At 38.4% G+C, this 26,018-nt stretch overlaps 2 protein-coding genes across 2 annotated transcripts; one reads left to right on the top strand and one right to left on the bottom strand.

Moving 5' to 3' along the window:
- Positions 1 to 863: 863 nt before the first annotated feature.
- Positions 864 to 14,388, bottom strand: LOC146455017 (scavenger receptor cysteine-rich domain superfamily protein-like). Its single transcript, XM_085094816.1, has 13 exons — positions 14,295 to 14,388; positions 13,636 to 13,671; positions 12,272 to 12,589; positions 10,222 to 10,530; positions 9,308 to 9,637; positions 7,799 to 8,110; positions 6,493 to 6,807; positions 5,348 to 5,662; positions 4,553 to 4,864; positions 3,963 to 4,250; positions 2,736 to 2,783; positions 1,974 to 2,287; positions 864 to 1,401 (listed from the first exon to the last, which is right to left on the bottom strand). Exons 1-13 carry the CDS (start codon positions 14,362 to 14,364, stop codon positions 1,360 to 1,362), a joined length of 3,009 nt encoding a protein of 1,002 aa, XP_084950942.1. The 5' UTR covers positions 14,365 to 14,388; the 3' UTR covers positions 864 to 1,359.
- A 4,320-nt stretch (positions 14,389 to 18,708) lies between these two features.
- LOC146455018 (uncharacterized) lies at positions 18,709 to 25,228 on the top strand. The gene is made up of 4 exons (XM_085094817.1): positions 18,709 to 19,075; positions 22,279 to 22,443; positions 23,680 to 23,803; positions 24,798 to 25,228. Exons 1-4 carry the CDS (start codon positions 18,994 to 18,996, stop codon positions 25,189 to 25,191), a joined length of 765 nt encoding a protein of 254 aa, XP_084950943.1. The 5' UTR covers positions 18,709 to 18,993; the 3' UTR covers positions 25,192 to 25,228.
- The last annotated feature ends 790 nt before the right edge of the window (positions 25,229 to 26,018 follow it).

Raw genomic sequence — 26,018 nt, forward strand, 5'->3', positions numbered from 1 at the left:
AAATTGTTTTTAAATTACAATCCTGTAGTTATTGATCAGGAAGTTGTCCTGAAATTTATAATTTAGACAAATATTTGGCGTGAGATTTTCGTTCAGCACAAGATTTTCTAACAACGTCTTAATGTCTCATTCAAGCTACCCTACAAAAGAAAGGAGTTAACATATAATGAGCTTTCAGGATCTTTACATATTTCTTCTCTAAATCTGAGTTCATTTACCTCTTGAAAAATCGTTCTTTCTTACCAAATCGTTAACCTCGTTTATATCAGTGCCCCACCCCGCAAGAGTTACTTTTACCTTTTGATCTGTATTTTACACCAGCTTACTGTCCTTAAGTGAAACCATGTTGGCGTTCCTCTCAAGGTAGCCTCCCAAGCAGTCGTTTTTAGATGACTGGTATTACCTCCTCCCCAGACTATGACTGTGACTGTGGGGAGAAGGTAATACGAGTCCCCTAAAAACGACTGCGTGAGAGGCTGCTGTCAAGGGGATTTTCCTTACGCTTGATATTTAGCATTGAAAAGGCGAGAATAGATTTCCTAGTCGAAGTTGGTGCATGAAAATAAATGTAACATCCCATTGTGTTCAGTTTTAAATGGTTAACGGAAAGTTTGTAGTTGATGCGTGAAACTTGCAATTGTATAAGTGGTAAGATTGATATTGCAATAAATATCAAGAAGTGTCAGAATTGTTTAAACATTTTTTTAAACATTTCTGGCTCTTCTTGATATTTATTACAATATCAATCCTACCACTCTCCCCAGTGTGTGTATAAATGCAATTTAGTGTGCAGTACCGCTTACACGAGAACATTTGTAGATAATGATACTTTCATTTTGTAACTCATTCAGGCATTTGCGAGGTATACATTAAATCACTAGGCACACTATTAATAATTAAAAGCATATTTATTATAAACTACCAGCAATTGCATCTAACACTGGATTATAACAATAACAAAATCTTCCGTGTATTTTGTTGTTCTTGAACTGGAATAAGAATTGTCAGAATTGTCCCCAAAAAATGCGACCTTACTACTATAACTACACTTCAGTAATTTCTATGCTAACACTGAATTGTACTTTTTCAAACCTGGTGAACTGTTAATAATTCATAATAGCTGTGTAACGGCTTGCTTTTAGCCGGCATTAATGCTTAAAAATGAAACGTCACAAAACGTTTTAAAAACGAAAAGAACAAAATAGAGATTTAAAATCTAAGCCAGTCTAGATAAACGTTCAAATCACTTTTTTGTGACAATGTTCAACTTGTTCAGTCTGATACACTGATCTTTTATTCTTTTCCACGTAATATTTTTCACGACCCTCAAAATGTCCATGTACTTTGGAGCTGAGCTGTTTAAGGATTTAACTTTCCATAAGCGTCATGGGATCCCTGCAACTAATTTAAACGTAAGAAAAAGTAAACAAGCAAAACATGTTTGGAAGGAAAATTATGGGATTTGTTAAGCATGATAAAGTCGGTGATTTGAAAGAATTGGAAGAGTTTGCCGTCCCGATGAAATGTCCGAGATCACTGGGGTCAAGATTCTCTGACAACAAGACAAATCACTTTCTTTTACTATCTTTGTCTTTTCAAAAAAATATTTTTTTCTCTCTTTTTTCGCCTATTGATTCTAACAGCCATTAGTTGTGTCTAGTGTTAGCAAGTCACTCTGGAGGCTCAGTATGCGAATAGGAATACACTGATCGATCTTCCAAGTCCAATTTGCTTCCTAAAAGTGCTACCAGTAAACCGAGGAAAAAGCGTGTTTGAAGAAGTACAGGTTCCTTTTTGACGGGCTCTATTGCATCCTTAAATATGAAGGTTTTCGCTACAATAAACCGTCAGTTGACCTGAAGTACTCCAGTATTCATTTAATTCTTATTTTGAATTAGTGTCAGTCAAACCGTTTCAGAATAATTTTAAAAATTTGGTGAACTAATTTTTTACTGTGTTGCCGGCTGTCCTACCTCCTCATAAACGCCCTCCCTTATAATTACATCATCATATGCAGCAGATTTGGTTGTAGGCAGCAATTGTCGGTAGTGACGCTCTGTAGTACTTTGTCCTTGTGTAGCTCCTACTGAGCGAGGCTCTGTTTCCTCGGAACTGTTAACAGCATTTGGCCCTCCATCTGGCAACCCAACATCTTGCTGTTGCTCTGTCCTCTGTTTACAGTTATTTACTTGTAAACATCGCCAGCGCCTCAAAATCAGGAAGCTCATACCAGCAATTGCCAAAGAAAGAACAACTCCTAAAACTATCACAGCGATGTGTTCGGGAGCTGAAGAGAAATAATGGAACAAGAAAAACTAAAATATTTCCCCTGAAATAATGGGATAATGGGCTAAATTTTTGGGAATAACGGGAAAACGTAATTTCGTTCCGAATAAACAGCGACAGTGGCATTTCTCCGGAAAAAATGTAATAATGTCATTGTTTACTTCCCATAAGTGCTCAAATACTTGAAAATTAAGCATTTTAGGTTCCTTTGAGTACTTAAAATTAAAAAATAAAACAATAAAAAAATTGGTAAGACCTCATGCCAGTCCCTTCAGGGAGCTTACAAAGCATCTCTGCTATCAATAGGAGCCTTGAGGTCATTACCTACCATAGAATACACAATAAAATGAGATAAATTATACAAAAAGACATAAAATATACTAAATTTATGTACATTTACAGTGATTATTAAAAATCGTACTTTCATAGTAATAGAAGGATCTCCTTACCTTTATCGGGTGTGTTAGTATTTACATACGTCGTTGGAAAATTGAATACTAAAACAAAGACAACGACAAAAAGTCAGATGTTGAACCATTCATTTTGAAGAGAAATTTATATGCGTCAACTGCGAGAAACTGAAGCCTCGAAGAGATTTTGAGTGAATTATATGAAATATCATGTGAAGTGCAGATGAAAGCGTTATTTATTATTTTTAAAAAGTGCCTTAACTTCGTATGCTGGTATACGAGGTATCCATTGTTAGATACTAAAACAAAGACCCATCCATATTTTAACAGGCGTTTTTATGTTTCGACTTCCAGTAATCCCGAGAATAATAGACTCCATAAACCGCGGTTAAATGACTAAGATGTGACCACATAGAAGGAAAATTGTTGAACATTCGGACAAAAAGCAGCCGCTGAACGTTATCGACACTTGAATAAAACGGTATGATCTAATACAGTCCGCTATGTTGTCCTGTGTCTTTGATTTCGCTTCTTCCTCTGCATGTAATCCCTATTTCCCTCCATTTCGTCCCTCTGATGGCGTCCCTCCGATTCAAAGCTGTTTACTCGGCCGCCATTTTGAAAATTCGAATCACAGATGGGACCTAAACAGTATTTCGTTTTTTGGGATTTTGTTGTTGTTGTTGTTGTTGTTGTTGTTGTTGTTTTGCTATTAATTATATATTTATTATTTTTTTCACCTTAAGCGTCATAACAAAATTTGAAAACAATTCCGCTTGAATTTTTATCGCCAGTATGATTGGATTAAAGGATGATATCATAGCTTAGCAACTCTCGAAGCGATCACCCAGTATAGAATTTGAACTAAGTCGAATTTTTAAAATGGCAGCAGTAGGCAGCTTTTGAATCGCAGGACCATCAGAGGGAAGAATTGGAGGGTAACAGGGAACACATACGAATACAGTGGTGAGATTAAAGACAGGGCGAAAGATCAGACGGTTAGACGGCAATTTTATTCAAGTGCGGTGATAATAGTCAGCCTTTTGTCTGACTGGTTAACAATTTTCGTTGTATGTGGTCACATCTTAGTAATTTACCCGCGGAATCAAACACTGCTCGAATTCCGTGTCTTCCACTGCTCGTGTTGTGACAGGCCTGAGTGTGTAAGCTTTACTGAAAGCATAAAGGCTTGATACCCTTACCCAATGAAAGGTGAAAGGCTAAAAGGGAAATTAAAGCTTGTTTTTTTTTTAAGGTTTTACGTACGAGGCTTTATGATTTGTATCGGCTCTGATGCTGGAGAAATAAGACGGTCGGTCACATAGATCCTGAAGTAATGCGCTGTAGTGAACTTCAAGCCTGTTATTGTACACCAAGGACTGTAAACCATGCACGACCCTGGAATAGAACTCTCAAGGCACTTCGTGTTCTCCCACGATAAGGTGTTATTGTCCCATTTCTGGACAAGGTATTTCGATGGCCTTGTCGGACGCCACTTTAGGCTGATGGTAGAAATATCACGTGACACAAGCTGCGGCTTTCGAAGGGGCGCAGCTGTAAAGAAACAAAAGGCTTTAAGTTACTTTTTTATTATCCGGTGTCCTACTTGGTGTGGAGGGTTTCCGTGCAAATGTGAATCGCTTTAAAATCAAGATGTAATGATAATAGAAGGACTCCTTCCTTCCTTCCTTCCCTTCTTCCTTCCTTCCTTCCTTCCTTCCTTCCTTCCTTCCTTCCTTCCTTCCTTCCTTCCTTCCTTCTTTCCTTCATTCATTCAGTCATTTACTCATGTTTTTAGGCCAAAAAGATTGTCTTTTGAATTTACGCACTGCTGAAGTTAAGAAATAAGAAAGTACCTTCAGGGCTGCAAACTAAGCTTGCCGGTCCACCAAACAAGCAAAAGCCCAAACCGTTGTGCCTGCATTCCATTATTAAGGTTTCATTTCCCTCACACTGCACGTTGTCCAGCCACATGCCTTCCCACCTAGGATCTAGAGTAGTTATCACTTGACCATTATCTGAGGATTCAGCGCCGTTGTATCCCAACTGGCGGCAAATGACATGGGCATCTTGCAGATCCCAGCCATAACTACATACTGGCCGCCAGTCTCCACTGTACAAGACTTCAACTTGTCCTCTGAACAGCGCCTTTCCTTTCTTCAACCGCACTTGAAAACAATAACAAAAAACTGAGTGGTACGTACTTTACTTCTATTTCATACATGCTCATCCCTTGCAACTGAACTGCACAACCGGCTAATGAATTAATGACTAATATATCGCCTAATGCTTATCTAGTCCAATTTACCTCCCATTTTCTTACACTGTCAGATGTACTTAATCAGGACAAAAAATACCACGTGGTAGATTAAGAAAGAATTAACTTAGCGGCGTCAGAGCAGCAGGAATGGACAAGACTGTAACTAGAAAGATTGCCAGAATATTGTACTATAAATGTGAAACAATAAGGAAAGGACTATTGTTAATAAGAACTGATATCGAATTGGAATTTAATGTGGGTAATGGGAATTTGAAGGTAATTGGCTATCTTATCGCATAACGGTTTTGTATGCTTGCAGTGAAAGATGGCTGATAAAGAGTTAGCAGGGCGATAAGCCAGCAATGACCAATTAAATAGAGCTTCTTCGTACCTTCTGCTCCAATGCACACCACAGTCGCCTTCTTATTACTGTCGCAGCTGTGCGCTTTCAATCCATCGTGAAGGCATGAAAATATGGATGACTCACTTCCAATGCACCCGACGTTGTTTAACCACCATGTTCCATTATCGTCATTGTTGTCAGCTATGTGGGCGCGAAATGCAGATGCTCTTTCAAAGCCTAACTCATGACAAACCACATCAGCGTCTTCCTGGTCCCACTGCTGATCACACACCCAGCCCCAAGTATTGCGATAGTAAATCTGAACTTGGCCACTGTTTGATGCATGTCCTCCTACTAAACGAACTAAGATAATTCCATGTTAGCTTCAAGTTAGCGAATGTTCACTTCTCAGCGTATCATCGAGTTAAGAAACCCATTAGCCGCACTTCTGTATTTTTTATTTTCTTAAATACACATCAAGTGTGGATATTATTAATTTTATCCGTTATAACTTTATAGTTCTTTTTGTTTGCGCATTTACGGCAAACATTCGCTTTCATGTTTTCTCCAAATAAAATGAGTACATATAAGAGAACAGTGAAAATAATTCTGGCCTTTGATGCTAACGCAAAAACTACTTATAATTGAGAAACTGAAAACAGCGAGCGGCAAATGCATAGGATAAAGATCATGGTCATTTCTGTCGTTTCCCGTTTGTTGTAAACGCGATTCTGAATCTCTCAAATATATCATATCATACAATGATGCCTGTAACCCTCCAAACCTTACTGCGAGTACTTTCTCCTGTTTGATACATTGGTGACACTTAATTCTGCTCCTGAAATTTGAGCTCTTGAGTAAGTAACCGTTACTGAGGAAGAGAGCGAGAACGTCCTTAGAAGAAAATGTTATACCTCAAATTATGCGAGCTAATGCAAACATTCTTTTCCGTCGAGTATCAAAATAAAGGTATTTCTTGAAAAATGTTTCTGTAATACTCGGTCTTTCCTGCACTAGATCCGCAGCGACCTTTCTTTTACCTCTCATCAACATACTACACGCCAATGAATGAAGTCGGCAGAAATTGGCAAGTTGTGTTCAGTCACTGTCCGTCAAAAATACATTGTGCGGATAAAATTTGTTCATAGATGACAGTTGGAGTCTCAGGGTCTTATTAAAGCATAAGCTACTACCTGAATGAGTGCAAACTGTTCCTGGGTTTTTATGGAAACCAGATGGACCACAGCTGGTTTTCCATCTCATAAATTGACAATCTGATATCGAACTCTCATTTCCCGTGCACTGAATGTGATTCATCTCAGATATTCTGTTTGTTTGCCCAAACGCCGACCAGGGGGTTGCTGCTACAGCTCCATCATATCCCAACTGACGGCAAACTACGTTCGCCTCTCGCTTATCCCAGTTGTGACCACAAACTGTGCCCCAGACGCCGTTGTAGAGAATCTCAAAGCGACCCTCTCGTGCTGAATTGCCATTGACTAGACGAACTACAACAAAGAAGAAAAGTAACATACAATTATTGGTGAAAGTGTCGTCAACATTAAAATGGTTTTGTAGTTATGCTTACATAATAGCTTGTTCAATATTTAACTGAAATTATCTTTACTACAATAACTATGTTACCCATTAAAAAATTTAATTCGGGGCCGCGGTGGACGAGATGTTGCATTTATTCCAACTGAAAAAAAAAATTGTGTTGCCGCTGACCAAAACGATTGATACTAAATCAGTGTGTTCAGAAAGGATGACACTATAGGTTTACAGTTAATCCACGTCACGCATGACCAGTATTTTTGACATTCTGAACGGAGTTCTGAAATTTACATGTCAGTTTTGAACATCGCCGACGGGATTCCAGAGTTCCCGTAGAAATTTCCCTAGTTTATTGACGGTATAAAGCTATGAATTTTTCTTTGCATAGCAGCATTAAGCATTTTTAGAACAACAATTGTTTCCCAAGTGTTTTGAATCTTATTTTTTTTTTCAGTTAATGCTCCTTTTTCGGAAAAGATTTCCAGAAAAATTTTCAATATTCCATTCAAATGCCGAAGGTTACAAAGAGGAATTCAAATGTTCATTTCATTCTGGGAAATACTGGTCACGCGTGACGTGGATTGACTGTAAAGTTTAAAAGTGAAGATGGCTGACTCAAAGTCCATTTGTAGTTACCTCCTGAAGTTCACATTTTACTGGTGCTTCTTAAAATCGCCACTCGTTTGAATTTGGGGTCACGTAAAACTTCCATTACTTCATTAAAGCTAAAAATAAATAGGCTAGCGAAGATTGGTTTTGAATCCTGGTTGGTTACGTACGAGTATACGACGTCATTTGTCGGACTTAATGATGATTCACAAGTCAGCGAACCGGAAGAATGTCTTAAAAATTGCGTGTTATCGCTGTATCATGATCGTCATGGTGCCTTTTGAAATGGATACTGGGGATAAAAAAAAAAACATACTTATCAATTCCATAATTCACCTTGTCGTTCACGGCACATTGTCCAAGCTATGTTATCATTTGCACAGTCTTGACGCTTTTCGTGAGGGCACAACAATAGAGAACTTTCGTTTTTAAAACACTGCACGTTCCTTATCCACCCAGAGAGGTTACTTTTCTTGTTACTTTGAATTACAAAACCTGCTGACGACGCCCCATTAAAGCTCATCATTCGGCAAGCCACATCAGCATCTATTTTGTCCCACTGATCACCACACACCCAGCCCCAGGTCTTGTTGTAATATACCTGTACTAGCCCTTTTCGGGGTGAAGGGCTTCCAATTAAACGAATTCCTAGAATGAAGCAAAATCGCATAAAAATGCCAACAACACTTTGTTCTAAGATAAATATCGAGTAACAGAATTCAGTTCTCAAGCTAATAATTATGGAGATGCTGCCATGTTAAGATTTAAGTGTTTCAAGAGCCTATGATTAATTGTTACGAATGTCAACCTGCAGGTAGATTATGACGTCGTCTCTTACATCCTATCATATTGGGTAAATCAATCGCGTGCAGGGACAATAACCCATCTACATCGGGGGTCGGGGGAGGGGAGGGGGGGTGTATTTTTCCCGAGGCAACTTTGAAACTGAGTAACTCTTTTAATATTTCCTCGAACGCCATGAAAAGTCAGGAATTTTTCAAAAAATTACCTGAGAAAAAATTTGATGTGGTCGGCTAGTTTCCATTGACTTTAATGTTACCATGGCAACCAATTTATTCGAAAGAGGATTTAATTCCAATTCTAAACACCTACAAGCTGGAGGCTGGTTATGTCATTGGTTCGGTTGAGGATGGGGGTTTTCGGTTTGCTTTTTTAGCCCCTTGCCGCGTGGGGTGATCCCACGTGTGGGGTGAGTCTTTCTGTCCGGTAATCGTATGGGTCTGCCGATCACCTTGCCCCTTTTGATTTTACTTGTGGTCGCCTTAGTTGTACTGGTTTTGCTTGAGTGGGTGTCTCTCTTTAACTGGTCGCCTTTACTGGGTTGCTTGAGTGTGTGTGTTTATCTGACTGGTCGCCTTTGTTGGTAGTACTGGTTTGCTTGAGTCTGTTTTTTGTTAGTATTTAGTCAGTACCTCCCACTTTTTAACTTGTTCTTTTGTCCTGTCTTGTATTGTGTTTTTTTTATCCTGTACTGCGTCTGTGGGGTGCGGGACTCGATTCCCCGGTTATGTTTGACGTGCTGGTGTACCTCCCGTTTAAGGTGAACGCATTGTCGTGTGATAGGATTAGTCGATATATCTGGCGGGCATTGCACTCACCCTACCGGGGGCCCGACCATTCATCATAAACCCAATCCACTTCGATCTTGTCTTTTCCCTGTGTCTGATATATTACTTTAAAATTTGCATTTGTTTCGTTTTGCCTGCGATTCCTTGTGGTATATTTATAATATACTCACATTATGTTACGTACACATTATACTTACAGAGACATGATAGTAATTGGTAAAAATGAGAGATTTTTACTTCAGCATTCAACGATTACCTGGAATACACACTACACCCACATAACTACTGTGAGAACAGCCTCTAGTTTGTCCCCATCCTGTATGGCGACATTCTTGTAAAGAACTCTCTTCTCCAGTGCATCGCACGTAAGACATCCATATTTTTCCTTTTCCTGTTCCAAAAGATTGACGATTTTCTTTTCTATCAGCTCCTGGATACCCAAGCTGACGGCAAATTACGTTGGCGATCTTTAAATACCGGTACCGGTACCAGTAGTCCGCACATACTGTTCCCCAGCTTCCATTGTAAAACACCTCAACTCGGCCTTGGTGTGCAATCTCGTTCCCACCAACAAGACGAACACCACCTGTGGCACAAAGACATGGGCTCTATTGAACAAATGCGATTTAGTATAGATTTTAAAAATGGAGGCACCCTCCCCAGGATTTCTTTGGATCAGTATGTGTTTTGCTTTTTATTTTATTTACAGTTTTCTGTGTGTGTGTGTGTGTGTGTGCGGGGGGGGGGGGGGGGGGGGGGAATTGGGGTTAAAGAGAGGCTTGGTGGTGCCGCAGGTCACACCATGTTATCGCTATACAAACAAGGAACAATGTGTTCTACCCTTGATTAGTTTTTATTAGAATGCATTTGTGTTGCTCAGTATATTAAATTTTATTAAATTACCTTGAGTCAAATTCCATAATCTGTCGACTTCCCCAGGATTTCTTGAGTTAAGGTGACTCCATACAGTTACTTGGCGTGCGGCAACTGGGTACTAAAATGGCGCGGGCGCGCGCAGTTTTCTAACTGATACGTTAATTTTCATTATCCTGATGCGCAAAACAAGGCCAGTTTTAGCCTGCAAAATAAGGCTTTTTAATGCGTTTTCCACGGTGGAAACTGAAGAAATGGTGTAGAGCCACTTTAACTTAATAAACGATTTTGTATTACCTGGAGAACATACAGCACCGGCATCTTCACTATGAGAACAGTCGCTGTTTCCCGATCCATTCTGGCCACACTCTGATAATGCACTCTCATCTTCTGTACATCGTACATTATCCATCCATATCTTTCCTTGTCCTTCTCCAAAAGCTGCTGCTTTGGGTGCAGTCAGAGCTCTTTTAAATCCAAGCTGACGGCAAACCACGTTTGCATCCTTCAAATCCCATTCGTCACCACATACTGTTCCCCAAGTTCCATTGAAAAACACTTCAACTCGGCCCTGGTATGTCTTACTGCCACCACCAACCAACCGTACTATGAAATAACAAATAATAATACTAATAATAATAATAATAATAATAATAATAATAATAATAATAATAATAATGATAAAGATAATGATAATGATAATAATCATAATCATAATCATAACCATAACCATAACCATAATCATAATCATAATCATAATCATAATCATAATCATAATCATAATCATAATCATAATCATAATCATAATCATAATCATAATCATAATCATAATCATAATTTATTATCATTTATAATAATAATCATAATCATAATAAACAGTATTTTATAAAGCTGCACCGCGCGTTCACTTCAGGTACAAAACCCTTTCCCTTAAACTTTCTCCAACAAAAAATGGTACTCCTGGCAAGTGTTAGCCTCCAACGCAGACGTCCTTAGGGGTTCGTTCCCTAAGGACGTCTGCGTTGGAGGCTAGACAAATGTAGAATAACAAAATCATGCGCAAATATTACAATGGTGCATAGATTCTAGTTTGAAAAGGAAAACAATCGGTCATATGATTTAATTGGTTACACATAAAGGAATGGTGCCGGAAAAGCACGATAAGGGCGTAAAACAAGTTCGGACATCAAACTTGATCGAACTTTTTTTTTACTAGTTGAAGTAGATCGATCATTGCTCAGATTTCCAAGTCATCGATTAGGTTTACTGAAATCACTATGGGATGCGAAGAAACAACACTGCATGAGCAATTTTACACAATTGCGTCATGCTTATTCCTTTTGCTAAGCATCAAAACTGTTCACAGATTATGAATGTCTAAAAGTTCATTCCTTTCGAACCTAGGAACGCACCAGCAGAAATTTACAGAACGAACGTTTATTTCGTGCACGTGCTGAGTTTGTTGAAGAAAAAAACTGAAATCAGCTGATATCAGCTGATTGCTATCCACTACAACCACTGAGACTCTAGTCCACGCTTTTATAACCTCCAAGTTGGATCACTGTAACTCTCTCTTATACAATGTTCCGAAATATGTCATTAAAAAGCTTCAGTCAGTACAGAATGCCGCGGCTCGACTGATCACAGGCTCTCGCAAGTATGACCACATAACCCCTATTTTATTTGAACTCCACTGGCTTCCAGTTTCCGAGCGAATCAAATTCAAAATAATTCTGCTCACCCACAAAGCTCTTCACCAACAGTCCCCCATCTACATACAAGACCTGATACGCCGCTATACAACTTCAAGAACGCTCCGATCGTCGTCTGACGCATTTCGCCTATGTCATGTGAACCATAATCTAAAGTCGTATGGCTCCAGAGCTTTCGCTGTTTCGGCCCCAGAACTCTGGAACAAACTACCTATCGACATCCGTAATTGCGACAATTTAAATGTTTTTAAACGTAAACTTAAGACTCATCTTTTTTCGAATTATTTTAAACAAATATGATTTTTACTTTGTGAAGCGCTTAGAACAGAACTGGATAAGCGCTATATAAGTAGTTATTATTATTATTATTATTATTATTATTATTATTATTATTATTATTATTATTATTATTATTATTATTATTATTATTATTATTATTATTATACAATGTGCCAAACACTCAGGCTAAAACTAAATGTCAGATCATGGTGGTGCGTGTGATACGGCGTCAAATGTAATTGAAACGTTTTGGTGATGTGACTAGGTGGTCAGCAAATGGAATGGCTGTCTGTTGCAAATACTTAACTTCTTGCGTATCGTGCGTTGTACTACCACTAAAATATACATCTTATCACCTGTAGTGCACTTTACACCGGCATCCTCACTGTGACTACAGTAGCGTGTTCCCCATCGACTGTGGCGACATTCCATTAAGTTATTCTCATTTCCTGTACACCGTACGTCATTCATCCATATCTGTCCTTCTCCTCTCCCGAAAGCCGCGGCCTTGTTTGCTGCCACAGCTCCTGGAAACCCAAGCTGACGGCAAACAACGTTGGCGTCTCTTAAGTCCCAGTCGTTATCGCATACTGTTCCCCAGGTTCCATTGTGGAGGACTTCCACTCTGCCTTTAGACGCCAAAATCCCCTGACCACCCTCATTCACCAATCGAACTGCCATATAAGAAGAGTTTTATTGTATATTCAATTAATTTCCTTTTTCTATTTTAAAGGGGAACTTATAAGAAAGCAGTCTGAATAGAAAGGTGCAATGGGATATGGGGGGAGGGGACGGGAGAGGACTTTTAGACACTTGATAGTATTAGGTAATGCACTCTTCTTCTTTTTAAAGGCATTAGTAGCAACCCGTAGGTGATGCTAATCATTGGCAAGATTTGGAAACATACAGTACATAATTAAGTAGGTTCTTCGAATATCGCTTTCTCCCTTTAAAAGAAGATACGCTACCACAATTTGAACTGATCGGATTCTTTCGCTGAATTTAGTTGATCTCGCGGAAAATTAGAAATTGTAAAGATTATTAGAAACTGTAAAGATTACAGAACCTTTTTAAGACTCTCCAGGATTTTTTTTAAGAAACAGAGTTCAAAGCCATTAGTTAGTTTTACTGTAATTGGTTTCCGTGGATCCTGTTTCTGCTGTACAATTTGTAAATAACTTAATTTTATTCAATTTGATTTATTTTGTAATGGTAATTATTGTAATTTAACAGGGAAGAGCCACCCAGTGGATCTGTTAATAAACCATTGTTATTATTATTATTGTTATTATTATTATTATTATAAAATTTTTCAGCTGTTGTTGGTTTGACGAAAACCTTAGCTGAGCTTATTTCAGACTCGAAACGACATTTTGTGGTGCATTCGGAAACAAAGTAATTAGTTTCTTCACGTATCAGAGGTGAGCTCTAATTTTTCATCAAATTTTGATTCGAATTTAAGGTCTTCTGAACAGATATTAACTGATGTGAACTGCTGTGTACCTCTGATGATAACCGAGTGTGGGGAAGAAAGTCCATTAGAACACTAGCAAATTCTAGTCCTTAACAATGCTTTGGGTTTCGTAAAACGTGAGGTGTGCCAATAACTACTTTCTCTGTTACAGCTGCGGAGCTTAAAGCCAATAAATGACTTTTAAATACTCCTACTAATTTCAGATTTGATAGTTTATATCTATAATACTTTGGGGAAAAGACTTACCTCCATCGTTTGCTATTGCATTCTGGACCATTACACCTGGAAAGTAAAGATTGTGCTTAACACTTTCATGCGCAAGATTGAAGCGAGAAAAATATTATAAGGCAAAATATTTCGTTTTGTAGAATATCGACACAGAAAGAATTAAATGAAACTGAATTCTCAGTAATTTTCATTTTAATGCTCACACTTAAGGATTTACTCATGCTGTAAAATTAAAAGCACGTTTAGTACAGCATAGCGAACAGAATAAGACGAAGAAGCACTGCAGATCAGCAGACTGTATCGTATGTTTGCCCCTTATACTAAATCCTGGAGACTTTCAACATGACCAATGATTATTGCTGAGAAGTCAAATGCCGCAAACAAAAATGTCCGACCGTTTCGGTATGACTCACAAGCATCGTTGAGAATCAGTATCAGGCCAAAACCAAGATATGTTTTTCATCCATTAATTTATGTGATAAGTTTTTCAGAAGGAGAAGCTTTGTTGCATGTTTCGATATACTGGAATGAAAAAAAATTCTCATTGGATGGAAGAAACTGATTGCCCCAAACGTAACAGCATCCAATAAACGAACGAATAATCACATTAATTAACCGAAGTAATCATTGGCAAAGGGAAAATGATTATATTGTATGACAAAATTAATCAAACATACCTGTGAAGAGGAGGAAAGTGAGGGAAGTAATAATAGACATACTGAACAAGAGTTCAATCTTTGCTAGCATTCTGCTGATAAATTAGTTGTTCAGTTTCACTTCTAACATTTCGTTTCTGTGTTTATCTCATCTCATCTCAACTTATACATACATAAATATGTACATAAACTTTTATTTTCACTCGAATTGGAGAGAAGCTGAAAGCTAATGTCTTTGACAACATACTATGTTTTTTTTTTTTTCGAATCTGAATTTGTTTCAGTTTCCAAGATGACAAAATTTTATAAGTTTATAAGTTTTTGCGGGCTGTAATGCTTGCTATGTCGGCGAAACACCCGGCGTTTTTCCGCGCGCGTACGTGAGCACATTTTCAGTGACAGGACCTCTCACATTTTTAAACACTTACAAAATTCTGGGCATTGCCGCACTTCGTGCTCTATTGACTGTTTCAGCATCCTAGGTCACGCTCCTACCACCTTTCAACTCAAGGTAAAAGAAGCCAATCATTTTCAATGGGAAAAACCTACACTTAATCATCAACTTTATCATGTTAATTTAAAACTTTCTCTGTAATATTTTACATTGTCATGCTTCCTTTGTGCTTATAGTTAATTAGCATTTTGGTTTACACTATATATTCAACTCTGTGTTTTGTAATTTAAACTGAAGATGACAGAAGTTTCTGTCGAAACATGTTTTCAAATTTAAGAAGTGTTGTGTGGTTTCTTAGAATATCGACATATCTGCTACTATCCAGACCTTATGACAAAGATTCTTTTAGCGAAAAAAAAAACCCTTCTGGTACTTCATGTTATTGGTTTTATTTTCTCTTAAGTGAAAAGAAAAAAAAAACCGCTGCAGCATCTCTGAACTCTAAAAAAAATACCATATTTATTTATTTATTTATTTATTTATTTATTTATTTATTTATTTTATAACCTCTGACTGAAACAAGTAATGCCTCTTGTTACTAAAATTATGCTAACAAGAAAAGGTACAGGGTTGTTCAAGATGCGAACGGTGTGTTGGAGTGTGAAAGTAGAATTCAAGACGTTTCTTTTTAAAAGGTGTCATGATTCTTAATTTTTAAATATTGTTTATCTTTTTTAACGTTGTAGTAAATATTACAATTTTTTTTAATTTTTTCAGTTTACGTCTCTGGGCGAGATCCTCTCAGAGTGATCATTCAAATCAAAGCTACTGAGCAATTCTTTCATACGTCGAGTATGCTATCGGCAGGAAGTCCAACAGTGTCTGGGGGGAGGGAAGGAAACAAATGGCACTTGTTGCGTTAATTTTCTGTCATTTCTTAATTGGCAATCATTTAACATTTTAGTCCTATTTTAATCCTATTGTCTGAGATTCAGTTCTTAAATATCAGTGAGTAAAGAACACGGTTTTTCTTTGATGACAGTAAAATTCTGGCTAGGTAGTTTCTCAGCATTGTTTCACGTTAACGCAGTTTTCTTGCTTTGCACCAAAAAAGGTAGACTTCTTTTATATGTGTGGCAAACATGCAGTTGAGTGACACTAACCCAACTAACTGTTTAGTCCGCCGATATTTGCGCGAAAAAGCGTCTTCCCGGAGGTATAATATTCGCCATCAGCCAGAGCATGTACTTTATATATTGGGTTGTTTTTAAGACACCCTTCAGGGTGTAAGCAACGCAATGTTCAGTGAATTCAGTGAGTTCAATGACTCATTGAAGGGAGGTGAAGCTTTCCGCTGTATCCCACACTGTTATAGTGATTCGTAGAAACACTCCGATTGCCTTTAGTTTCTCATGCCCCCAAACTTAAGTTTATAACTGGTTCATGTGGGAAACACGTTTAATTATGTTATACTCGCGCGCGTGATCAGAGAAGTACTAGTGCAGTGGTTGCCAAGTTTAGCAGACTGTTTTATTCCGTCTCAAAACATGGAGAGAGTTGCCAATTCAACTTGACATGTTGCATAAAATTCCGACAACAACTGGATGAAAGTGGCTTGTAGTCTACTAAAGCTGTTTTTTGTTGATTGTTGTTTTGTTTTTTATTGTTGTTTTTGTGTTTGTTGTTGTTGTTGTTTTTTGTTTTAATTTTTCCAACTGAACTGGGAATGGATACGAGACTGGCCGAGACCGCGCACCGGTTGTCATGGGAAATAATCCTTTTCAAACCTTCCCCCCTTCCCTGACAACGCGCGCGCCACAGCTAATTAATTTCCTAACCAATCTTCAGTCTTGCCCCACAAACAAACAAAAAGTGACCCAGGTATGTCATACACTGGAAAAGGGCTTCAAATGATCAAAATTCATGCTTTCAGAACGTGTGTAATATAACTCACATTATTACAATTTTCGATCATTGTAGTGCAGTGGTTGCTAAGTTTCAAAAAATGGAGAGAATTGCCAATATCAACTTGACATGTTACATAAAATTCCAACAACAACTGGATGAGATTTCCGAGGGATTTGATTGGCTTAGCGGCCATGGTATATGAGCCATTAAACACGCTCATGTAAGACGAAAGTAACAGACTGAGTAAAAAAGATTTGGCGAGGAGACCTCAAGAAAACACCGGGCATATATAAACAGGTCACCTAGAAAAAACAATAAATACAAACCAGTGCTGCGTATGTGCGGCATGAACAAAACAGAATTCTTTCAATTGAGACTTGTACATTCGTTTCTTGAAGGTAGGAAAGCCAGATGAACATGGGATAATTGCTGGAGGAAAATTACGAGTTTTAGGACCTAGATAAAGGATTGTAAATATAACTATTTGCTGTTCTAATGCCATAACTATGTACTTGCCAGTAATAGGTTAAAAAAAAAAATCGAAAATATCGGAGGTAGTAACTGTTTATGATAACAAAAAATAAATTCAGCGACGTGAAAAGAGTTATGAAAATAAAATAGATAATAAGTAAACGATGGAACTTCTCGCAAAAAATTTCCGAGCCCCCAGCAGGAATCGAATCCCCTTCAAAATCAGCTCACTCCAAACTTACTCACTCCTTAACTCATTCATTCAATCATTCATTCATTCATTCATTCATTCATTCATTCATTCATTCATTCATTCATTCATTCATTCATTCATTCATTCATTCATTCATTCATTCATTCATTCATTCATTCATTCATTCATTCATTCATTCATTCATTCATTGGTTTCACACTACAAGCTAAGTTAGTTTCAAGTAAGTACTTGATTCAAGTGCACTTAAAAATCTCAAGTCGCACTTTAGAAAACTTGGCTTCACACCTGGTGACAAAGTATACACTTGAAGCACAAGCTGTCAATCATCTTTCGCGGTAAAATCAAAAATGCGATTGCTCGCTGGGAAATTATGGAGCCTTTGCAACGGAAAAACGTTTTATGTTGTTTACTCTTTATTTTGTCTTTAATTTTAACTCAGAGAGTTTTAACATTACAGGAAATGTGTAGGTAGTTCATTGTTTACGAGTACTTGGCGACAAAACAAAGAACAGGCGACATCTTCTAAACTGAAAATCGATGGTTCAGGCTGTCTGTAAAGATGAAATTCAAATAAGATCGTAAGTTTAACTATTTGTATCGGCCTTTCCTTCTTTTTTATGTTTACTTACGAAAAAGACTGTTCCATAGAGTCCTCAAACTGTGAGGCGTATCTCCAGCCATCCATTTTGATTTTTTTTTTTTGGATTAATTTTAGTTCACGGCAAAATGTTTATCTGTCCTGGCGCCGCAGCACGTGGCTTTCAGTTGGTTTCCCTTTTCCTATTGGTTAAGTACGTTCTCAAGTGTGGTGTTGGCCATACTTGGCGGCGTACTTCGGCTTCTTTGAACTACGAACGTTTCCATGGTCACTAAGTAAAGTTCAAGTTGGTAGATTTTACCTCTTCACACTCTAGTAGGTTTCAAGTGCACCTAGATTATACTTAAGAGACTCAGCGTTCCAATATCGCACGCGACCGACCAGTGCGACTCTCTTTTAATTTCACATTCCCAGATCCGCTCTTCTCCCTCAGCCGACGTAGACTCGGTATGAAAACAATTACTTGTTCCAAGTTCCTCGCAATCTAGAATGAATGCGCGGCTCTGGATAACCCAAACATGACTTTATGGTTACTACGGCATAAATGTTAATTCCTATGCTTTCAAGTAACTCATCGCACAATCTTTGTACCCACAAGCGAAATTTATGCAAAAAAAACTGCAATGGAAAGCTCCATTGTGAAACAAAAAAGGCCACGAATCCTCGACAACCAAGCTTTGCCGCAATACGAATAGAGTCGGGAGTTATGCTTGAGCAACGCTATTGTTGAGTTTTATTTCTAGAATCTATCAAACCCTCGGGCATAAACCTTTCTTTGTATTTTTCTTTCCAACCGTGCATGGTTAGATTGCTCTGACGGAAGCACAGCGAAAAACAGCTAGCGCTCGCCAAAATAACGGAGTTAGTTAAATTCTTGACCCTTTTCGGGAGTCTGGCTTCTCAAGACGGTTGCTACTGTAATACACGTGGATTGAATTGAACCCATAAGGTTCAAATTGTGATAAAAGGACAAAAACTGTTTCTTTTTGCCGGTTGATTAATTTCGCTGTGGCTGTTTATCGATTCCAATTGCAAATTAACTAGAGCAATCTCTTTCATCGATCGACTGTTGCCATTCCAGTTTAATTTGGAGGCAGATTTTGTCTGAATTCTAAAAGGAATCAAATTGTATGATATGGCTTTTTGTTCGACGAGGGCATGGTTGGTGACTCTTCTTCTTTCAGTTTTGCAAACTGTGTTCCTGTCTTCAACAATCGGTGAGTGAATTTTCACTCATATTCATTAACACACTCATTTAACCTGTAGCTGTGAATTATTGTTTATATGGTCAGGCCATGATAATTGAGTGAGAGAGTTAACAGTCACGCGGAGCTGTGAATCTCTAAAGCATTTGGACTTCAGTTACAATTACAAAATTCTGCCGTCAATTTCCATGTAAGATAAAAACGAGAGTGCTTTTCAATTATACATTCATTTCAAAAATTAATTTGCCCTAGATCATGGAAAGGTCTACTCACTTGGGATTTAGCAAATAAGGGCAGTTTTATTAACAGAATCGACGCTTTCTATGAGGATACCTTTTTTCATTAACACGTGCAATGATATCTCGATAATCTGCCCTGGGCCTTCAAAGTGTCACTTGCCGTTTTAACATGAAGTGGCTTACATAACTCGGCCATGGAACCGTACAAGACTGGAGTCAAGTTGCAAATCGCTCCTTTATCTACTAGGCAATTGTTTATCAGGCACAAAGAGTATTGAATCAACAATGATTTAGATAAACATATACAGGCAAAAACTAACAAAAGAAAAGTCCTACGTTTTTGGCGACATCTTGGCGCCATTGTCAAGGGATACTAAAATTAAATACAAAATATTTACATAATTAAATACAAATGTTTAGATGGTTTTGGCCATCTACATTCAGTTGACTTTGCGAGACAGGAATTCGATGCTTTGTCTGCTTTCTCCCTGAGGCACGTGGTGTGGCAACGCGTGATTCGGGGAGCGGGCGGGTTCAAAGTACGAGACTTGATAGGACATGGGTTTTGTTGCATTTTATTTGAGCTGGCTCTGTCGCTGGTTTCATATAGAACTGCTACACCGTGCTGACGAGTTCCAATAAGAACGAAACAGCTGTCCACGGTTGCAGCCCTGTTTTGTCGGTTTCTGTCGGGTTGTTGTCTCGCAAAGTCAACTCTTTCACGTAGTATCAGCCTTGCAGTTTGTGTTACAGTTTATTTTTGGCTGATTAGGTCTCTTGTAGATCCTACGTCAACTGACAGCATTATCGTTCGCGGTCCTTTGCAGTTTTCACGTCTAAAATATTAACGGCAGACTGATCCCAACGGCGGAGGTGACAAGCTTGATAGAACAAACAACAAAAGCTAGAATAACTGAAATATATTTGTTAAAAAAAAAAAAATTTTGCCCGATATTTCAGTTTGCAATACAAACCTTCCTCGGGGGCTGAACGAAAAAGAAAAGTGAGAAACATAAAAGGATCGTTACAAAGAAGATTTAAAATATAAAATGCGTGACAATGATTGGTTGTTTAGGACAAAGTTACAAGTGTGAGACATTTCATTGGCGTGTTTCGTCACGTCTATTTATACAAAGAGGGTGCAATGTTTTAGCTTTGTTGATTAAATGAGCTTCACGAGCCTTTCTAACTGAGTCACGTTTGCTGCGTAGAAGTTCAAGAGGGATTAGTTGGACGTCGTTGATTGAGTGGCCAGGTTGGTTGAAATGTGGCGAGACAGGAGTAGGGTTGAGTAATTGATGGTGATTCAGGATAGATCTGCGATGCTCCCCGAAACGTTTCGGGGAGCATCGCAGATCTATCCTAAACAACCAATCATTGTCACGCATTTTATATTTTAAATCTTCTTTGTAACGATCCTTATATGTTTCTCACTTTTCTTTTTCGTTCAGCCCCCGAGGAAGGTTTGTATTGCAAACCGAAATATCGGGCAATTTTTTTTTTTTTTTTTTTAATCAAATATATTTCAGTTATTCTAGCTTTTGTTGTTTGTTCTATCAAGCTCGTCACCTCCGCCGTTGGGATAAGTCTGCCGTTAATATTTTGTATTTGAGATAATTTGCTGATCCAGTGATCCGGCACCACTCATTGGTTTGCGGCTGTAGAATTGCAGTTTTATTGTAAAATTAAATATGCGATTGCAAAAGTAACTGAGAGTTCAGAGTCACTTATTTGCATAAGTTAGACAAAGACCTTAGCGCAAATTGAGTCTGATTGCACATTTAAACATGGTCGTAATTGTTTAATGAGTAACATCTCATTAATGAGACAATCAAACCTTTTTCTGGCATTTTTTCAACACCTTAAAACAATTGCGAAAGTCATCTGGAATCCTGCCTGCGTGTCTATTGTCATAGTGTTTGCGCACTGACGAGGTCTTGCTTCTATGTCCATCAACGCGAACCATAGCACGTTTGGGCAGGAACTTCCCAGGAGCAAAGAGTATTATATAACTCGGCTTTCCCGAATTTTCACTTTTCCACATCGTTTTTAATATTTGGGTTATCTCAATGTTACTCAAAGCAAAAAGCAAATAAAAAAATTTATAAGTTTATAAGGCCTTTAGTCATGATTCGAAACTGCTTGCGATAGAAAATTACAGCTTGTCATAGTTAAAGCTACTGGAACGAAATACATCTCCCGAACCCTTCGTAAAAGACACGATCCTACAGGAAAATTTATGCCTTTGGTTTCGGATGGATAGTACTGTTATTTTGAGAAAGAATGTAAGCCAAGCAACACCAGATCAAAAATTAAGAGAACACGATTTGATTCCTTCCTTATCCTTATCCTTCCGCACTCGTGAAGAACAATAGCGAACAAGTTGGTTGAAATGTTTTAGGGAGGTTTATCATGCATGGACGACCGCGACGGCAGCGAAAACGACTTTTTTCAAACGTCGTCGTGATTATTCCAACTCGCCTTAAATGTCAAATGTAGCTGAAACTTCGTCGGGGATAAATTCTTGGAGACCGCACCCAAGTTTACTGAAAGAGAAAGAAAAAAATTGTCGTCAGCTGTTTACTTCCTCCATAAGTATATCAAGAAATTGCACGTCGTAGCCGTGCAGTGAGTGCAAAGAAATGTACCAAAGAGTGTAATGCACGCAGTGCAGAGTTGTTGTTTTCGTTATTAAGCCTATTGCTTTTTTTTCTGACGTCACCCCCCCCCCCCCCCCTGTTCTCTTTTTCTTCACCGTCGCCGTTGCTGAAGCTCCCCTTTACTCTGTGGAGTAAATTCTAGAACTAGTTTGTACGAATGAAAGCCATATGAGCAGTATTATGTTTTATTTGGTCCCGTGGTTTAAATAAATGCTGTACAGAACGCGCCGATTCTAACTTGTCAGTCGATTTTCACTTTGTAGAGTGCCGGTATAATATGCAAATGATTTCTTTCTTTCTTTCCTTTTCGCAACAGCAGACCAATATGTTGGTCCTTGGAGCTCATGGAGTGAGTGCTCAAAAACCTGTGATGGCGAACAGACCAGAACAAGGCAATGCATTCGCTCGTCAGCAAAGTGTGAAGAGCCATTGGAGGACAAGAGAAAATGTAGCCAGACTACTTGGGATTCCGGGTGTTTTTGTGAGTATTTCTTGACACACTTAATCTTTGGCAGAGGACAACATAAATTTAATGTATTTACATTAACTGGAGAAATCTTACGTTGTGTAGTAGACATTTCCGTCGGTTATCCTGTTTGTTAAAACCATTTTTCATTATCACTGGCTTGTTAGTTGGACCTTAGATAGTTTTGGTGGAAAGAAATCTAACTGAGGAAATATTTTCGTGAGACAAAAAGTAACAGAAGAATAAAAATGCCAGGTTTCTTGCGAGAAGATCCGAGAAGAATGACAGTTATATAGCTTGCTTTCCTGGAGACTTTCGGTTATTCAACCAGGCATGACAATTCTTGGCAAGAAAATGAAAATACCCCTATATTTCCCCCCCCCCCCCCCCCCCTTCCTTAACCAGGTCTAGACCTATCTAACGGTGTGGTCTCGACACAGATTCTATCCCTGTTCACACGGCACCTTAAATATGCAAGAGGACTGATAATTAGTGGCACGGTAATCCTGACTCTTGTCGATCAGGTAAATGGGGATTTATGGAAAAGGGCATAAAGATCTTAGTAGGCGGTATACAATTTAGGTCGCGCTTGTTTTACTCAGCAAACAGCTCCAAAATTAGCTTACGTGTCTCAGTATTAATTGTCACGCTTTCCATTTGTCGGAAATGTTCAAACTAGTCACCCATTCACAAACGTTCTACTTTGAAGAATGATTATATAAGCCTTAGAAGGAAGTATACCATTTTTACAACGTCCCATTATGAAGAGATTTTAGGGCCAGCCTTTCGAAATGGCGCACATCAGCGTACTTTTCACAAAAAACTTGTCTGTCAGCCAGCTCTTACAATAAATTTAACCACCCCATTTCTTAAACGGAAAGATCTCTGAAACTGTGTTTTTTAGAGCTTCTTCCAGGAGCAATTCTATATCCTATAATTGTTAATTGTTAGAATCTATTTCTTTACCCAATTTAGTACCCTACCAACTTTAGTTAATCTTCATTTTTAATGATGTTAGAGTATACACGGCATTCATGAAAAACAGGCTTTAGTTAGATTAGTTGTAGTTAGTTTTTGAATTTTGTTTAGGATAGTTAGGTTACACTCCTGATGCATTTTATCGTGTTTAAATAAAGAACTACTCTACTCTATTCTATTCTATTCTATTCTATTCTATTCTATTCTATTCTATTCTATTCTATTCTTGGTTAATTCACATTGACTGATATTGGTTCGTTTATTTTCACTCAGCTGACGTCATGATTATCGCCTTAGTGGTTATTGGTGTTGCAATTCTTGTGGCAATCATCATCAGCATCATTCTTTGTCACAGAAATAGAAAGGACAGGAAAAGACTGCAAGTTGATGAATCCAAGTAAGTGTACACCAATCTTGCCTTGGGTAACCTTTTCATCTGAAATAGGATGTGTATTATCTACTGTTATGACTTACAAGTGAGATAGCGGAAGACTAAGAACAAAGTGTAGAATATAGACATTTCTTAGTTTTATAAATTAAACACGTTTTGACTTAAGGTGCGCTCGATCGACCCTAATCCGGAATAGTAATGCATACAATGATTACAGGAAATCTCTCATAAGAGGTTTTTGGAGTTACTGGAGTACAAAGTGGCTATTAAATTATTATGTGTCAGCCAAAGCTGCAGAAATAACCCTTTTTTTACAATAGAAGACTAAGTCAAGTTTAACTTAACCTTTGGCCTTTTTGGTTAATACGTTTGTCTTTGAATTTGATTCTAGCTTACATGTTACGTTCACAGCTGAAAGTAATAAGTTCCTTTCACCGCTTGTATGTAAATTTCTCTCCGTGCTACAATGACAATAATGCGTTGTCAATGTAACCAAATGCAGAAAGGAAAGACTCATCTGGATTAAGGAATGGCTCCCTATGTAATATCACAAATATTCCGGCGACACGTTTTGTCTAGCGTTTTTATTCCAGCTAGCATGGCGCATAATTGTGAATGAGAAACGAAACAAAATTCTGCAAACTTTCTACTACGGAATGATAACCAACGTCACAAATGTCCTTTGTAGATCAGGTAGGCTAATTATAAAAATGGAGCGGGTATACCACGTGACGTCCCCCCTTTTTGGTTTTACTCAGCGGGGGGGGGGGGGGGGGGGGAGTTTACGTAGATAACGATAAATTAACAAGCTTAACTTACCAGAAACTGGACATTTCAAGAACTGACTATGATCTCCATTGTTTGTTTAACTGACTGGACCAAATAATCGAAACTTGGCCTACCCAGAGAAAACAGGTGCGGTGTTGCCAGTGGCAACAGCAGATTTCCTGATTCAGATAATGGGTTTCTTGCGAACTATCGTTTTGATTTTAATTTGCAGGAATATTACGGAAGCTATAGAGCGAAGGTATGACGGCTCCATTAGCATGAGTCATTCAATCCGTCATTTTCCGTCCATTTCAACTTTTCCTGATCCGTTAAGGGAACCTGAGGAGATGGACCTTGACAACTTCGCTTTCGACCAGGAAAGTTTGAACGAGAGCATCCAATCGATGACCTTAGCGTTTGGCACCGATGAAGAATATCAGGCAGGCAGAACACAAACGAAGGACCAAGAAAAACCAGTGTCACTAAAGGTCGTTTCTGTCACGGAGACCCAGGTTATCGACCGTGCCGATGATCCGGAAAAGGAAGAAAAACCACCAGTTTATGCTGTTGTTGTTAAACCTACAAAAGATACTCAGCCGCCGGTGGATGATGCGTCGATGTGTTAGTTACCGCGTTTACTGGACTACGTTTATGGAATTAGAATGATTAGTTTGTTAGTCTCGCAATCGTTAGCTCGAATGAAAGATATTTTGAACTGTTGTTACAGACTGGAACTGACAGTCCATATATTTTTGCGCTATTTGTCGTACCATCTCCGGTGCGATCTTTGAAGGGCAACTCTGGAGCGAATGAGGAAATGCCATTGAAAAGTGAGACTGGGGAGTGTCTCGCGTGAGAATCCACGCTTCGCGTCTCGCGAGTTCACATTTTCTTGCCCGGCTTTTCCACTTTCAACGAAGATAAAACAACAACTTTTTTGTAGTCTAAAGTTATTAAGGTCGCAAGCGTCATTATTCATCGTTATTTAAAACTGGATCATTGTATAATGCAATTCGAGCAATTTGATTAGCTTAGCGCTCATGGTATATGAGCCATTATACCATGCCCGAGAAATAGAAACCATTAAATAGTCTTCTAATTGTTCTTTCAAAGCGAAATCCGCAAAATCTAGCAATATTTCTTGATTGTTTTTAATAAAAGAATTATTCTACTCACGCTTGTTGGATATGAGATGATTACAGCCAACTCGGCGCGACGCGCCTCGTTGGCTATCTATCATCTCATATCTAACGCGCGCTCGTGGAATGATTGTTAATTATACGTATCATGCCGTGTAATTTTTTGTTCAGTGTTTGAAAAGCGACTGCACAATGTGTAGCCAAGTACAAAGGAGGGAGGGGGGTTCGGTGGGGTATTTTGGGGCGAAATTAATTCAAACCACACCTACCAAACAAGATCTGGATCTTGGTACTTTTCGTCTTTTCAATCGTCT

The sequence above is a fragment of the Pavona decussata genome, unplaced genomic scaffold, assembly GCF_977016875.1.
Source record: "Pavona decussata unplaced genomic scaffold, jaPavDecu1.1 SCAFFOLD_288, whole genome shotgun sequence".
Lineage (NCBI taxonomy): Eukaryota > Metazoa > Cnidaria > Anthozoa > Scleractinia > Agariciidae > Pavona > Pavona decussata.

What these genes read in the sequence shown, in the direction of transcription:
- LOC146455017 (XM_085094816.1), bottom strand. Translation starts at nt 14,364, where the DNA reads ATGCTAGCAAAGATTGAACTCTTGTTCAGTATGTCTATTATTACTTCC. An exon ending in TGCAATAGCAAACGATGGAG is followed by an intron (nt 12,590 to 13,635) that starts GTAAGTCTTTTC and finishes CTTATATGGCAG; the next exon opens with TTCGATTGGTGAATGAGGGT. An exon ending in TACTAACACACCCGATAAAG is followed by an intron (nt 2,288 to 2,735) that starts GTAAGGAGATCC and finishes ATTTCTCTTCAG; the next exon opens with CTCCCGAACACATCGCTGTG.
- LOC146455018 (XM_085094817.1), top strand. Translation starts at nt 18,994, where the DNA reads ATGGCTTTTTGTTCGACGAGGGCATGGTTGGTGACTCTTCTTCTTTCA. An exon ending in GTTCCTGTCTTCAACAATCG is followed by an intron (nt 19,076 to 22,278) that starts GTGAGTGAATTT and finishes TTTTCGCAACAG; the next exon opens with CAGACCAATATGTTGGTCCT. An exon ending in TTGGGATTCCGGGTGTTTTT is followed by an intron (nt 22,444 to 23,679) that starts GTGAGTATTTCT and finishes ATTTTCACTCAG; the next exon opens with CTGACGTCATGATTATCGCC.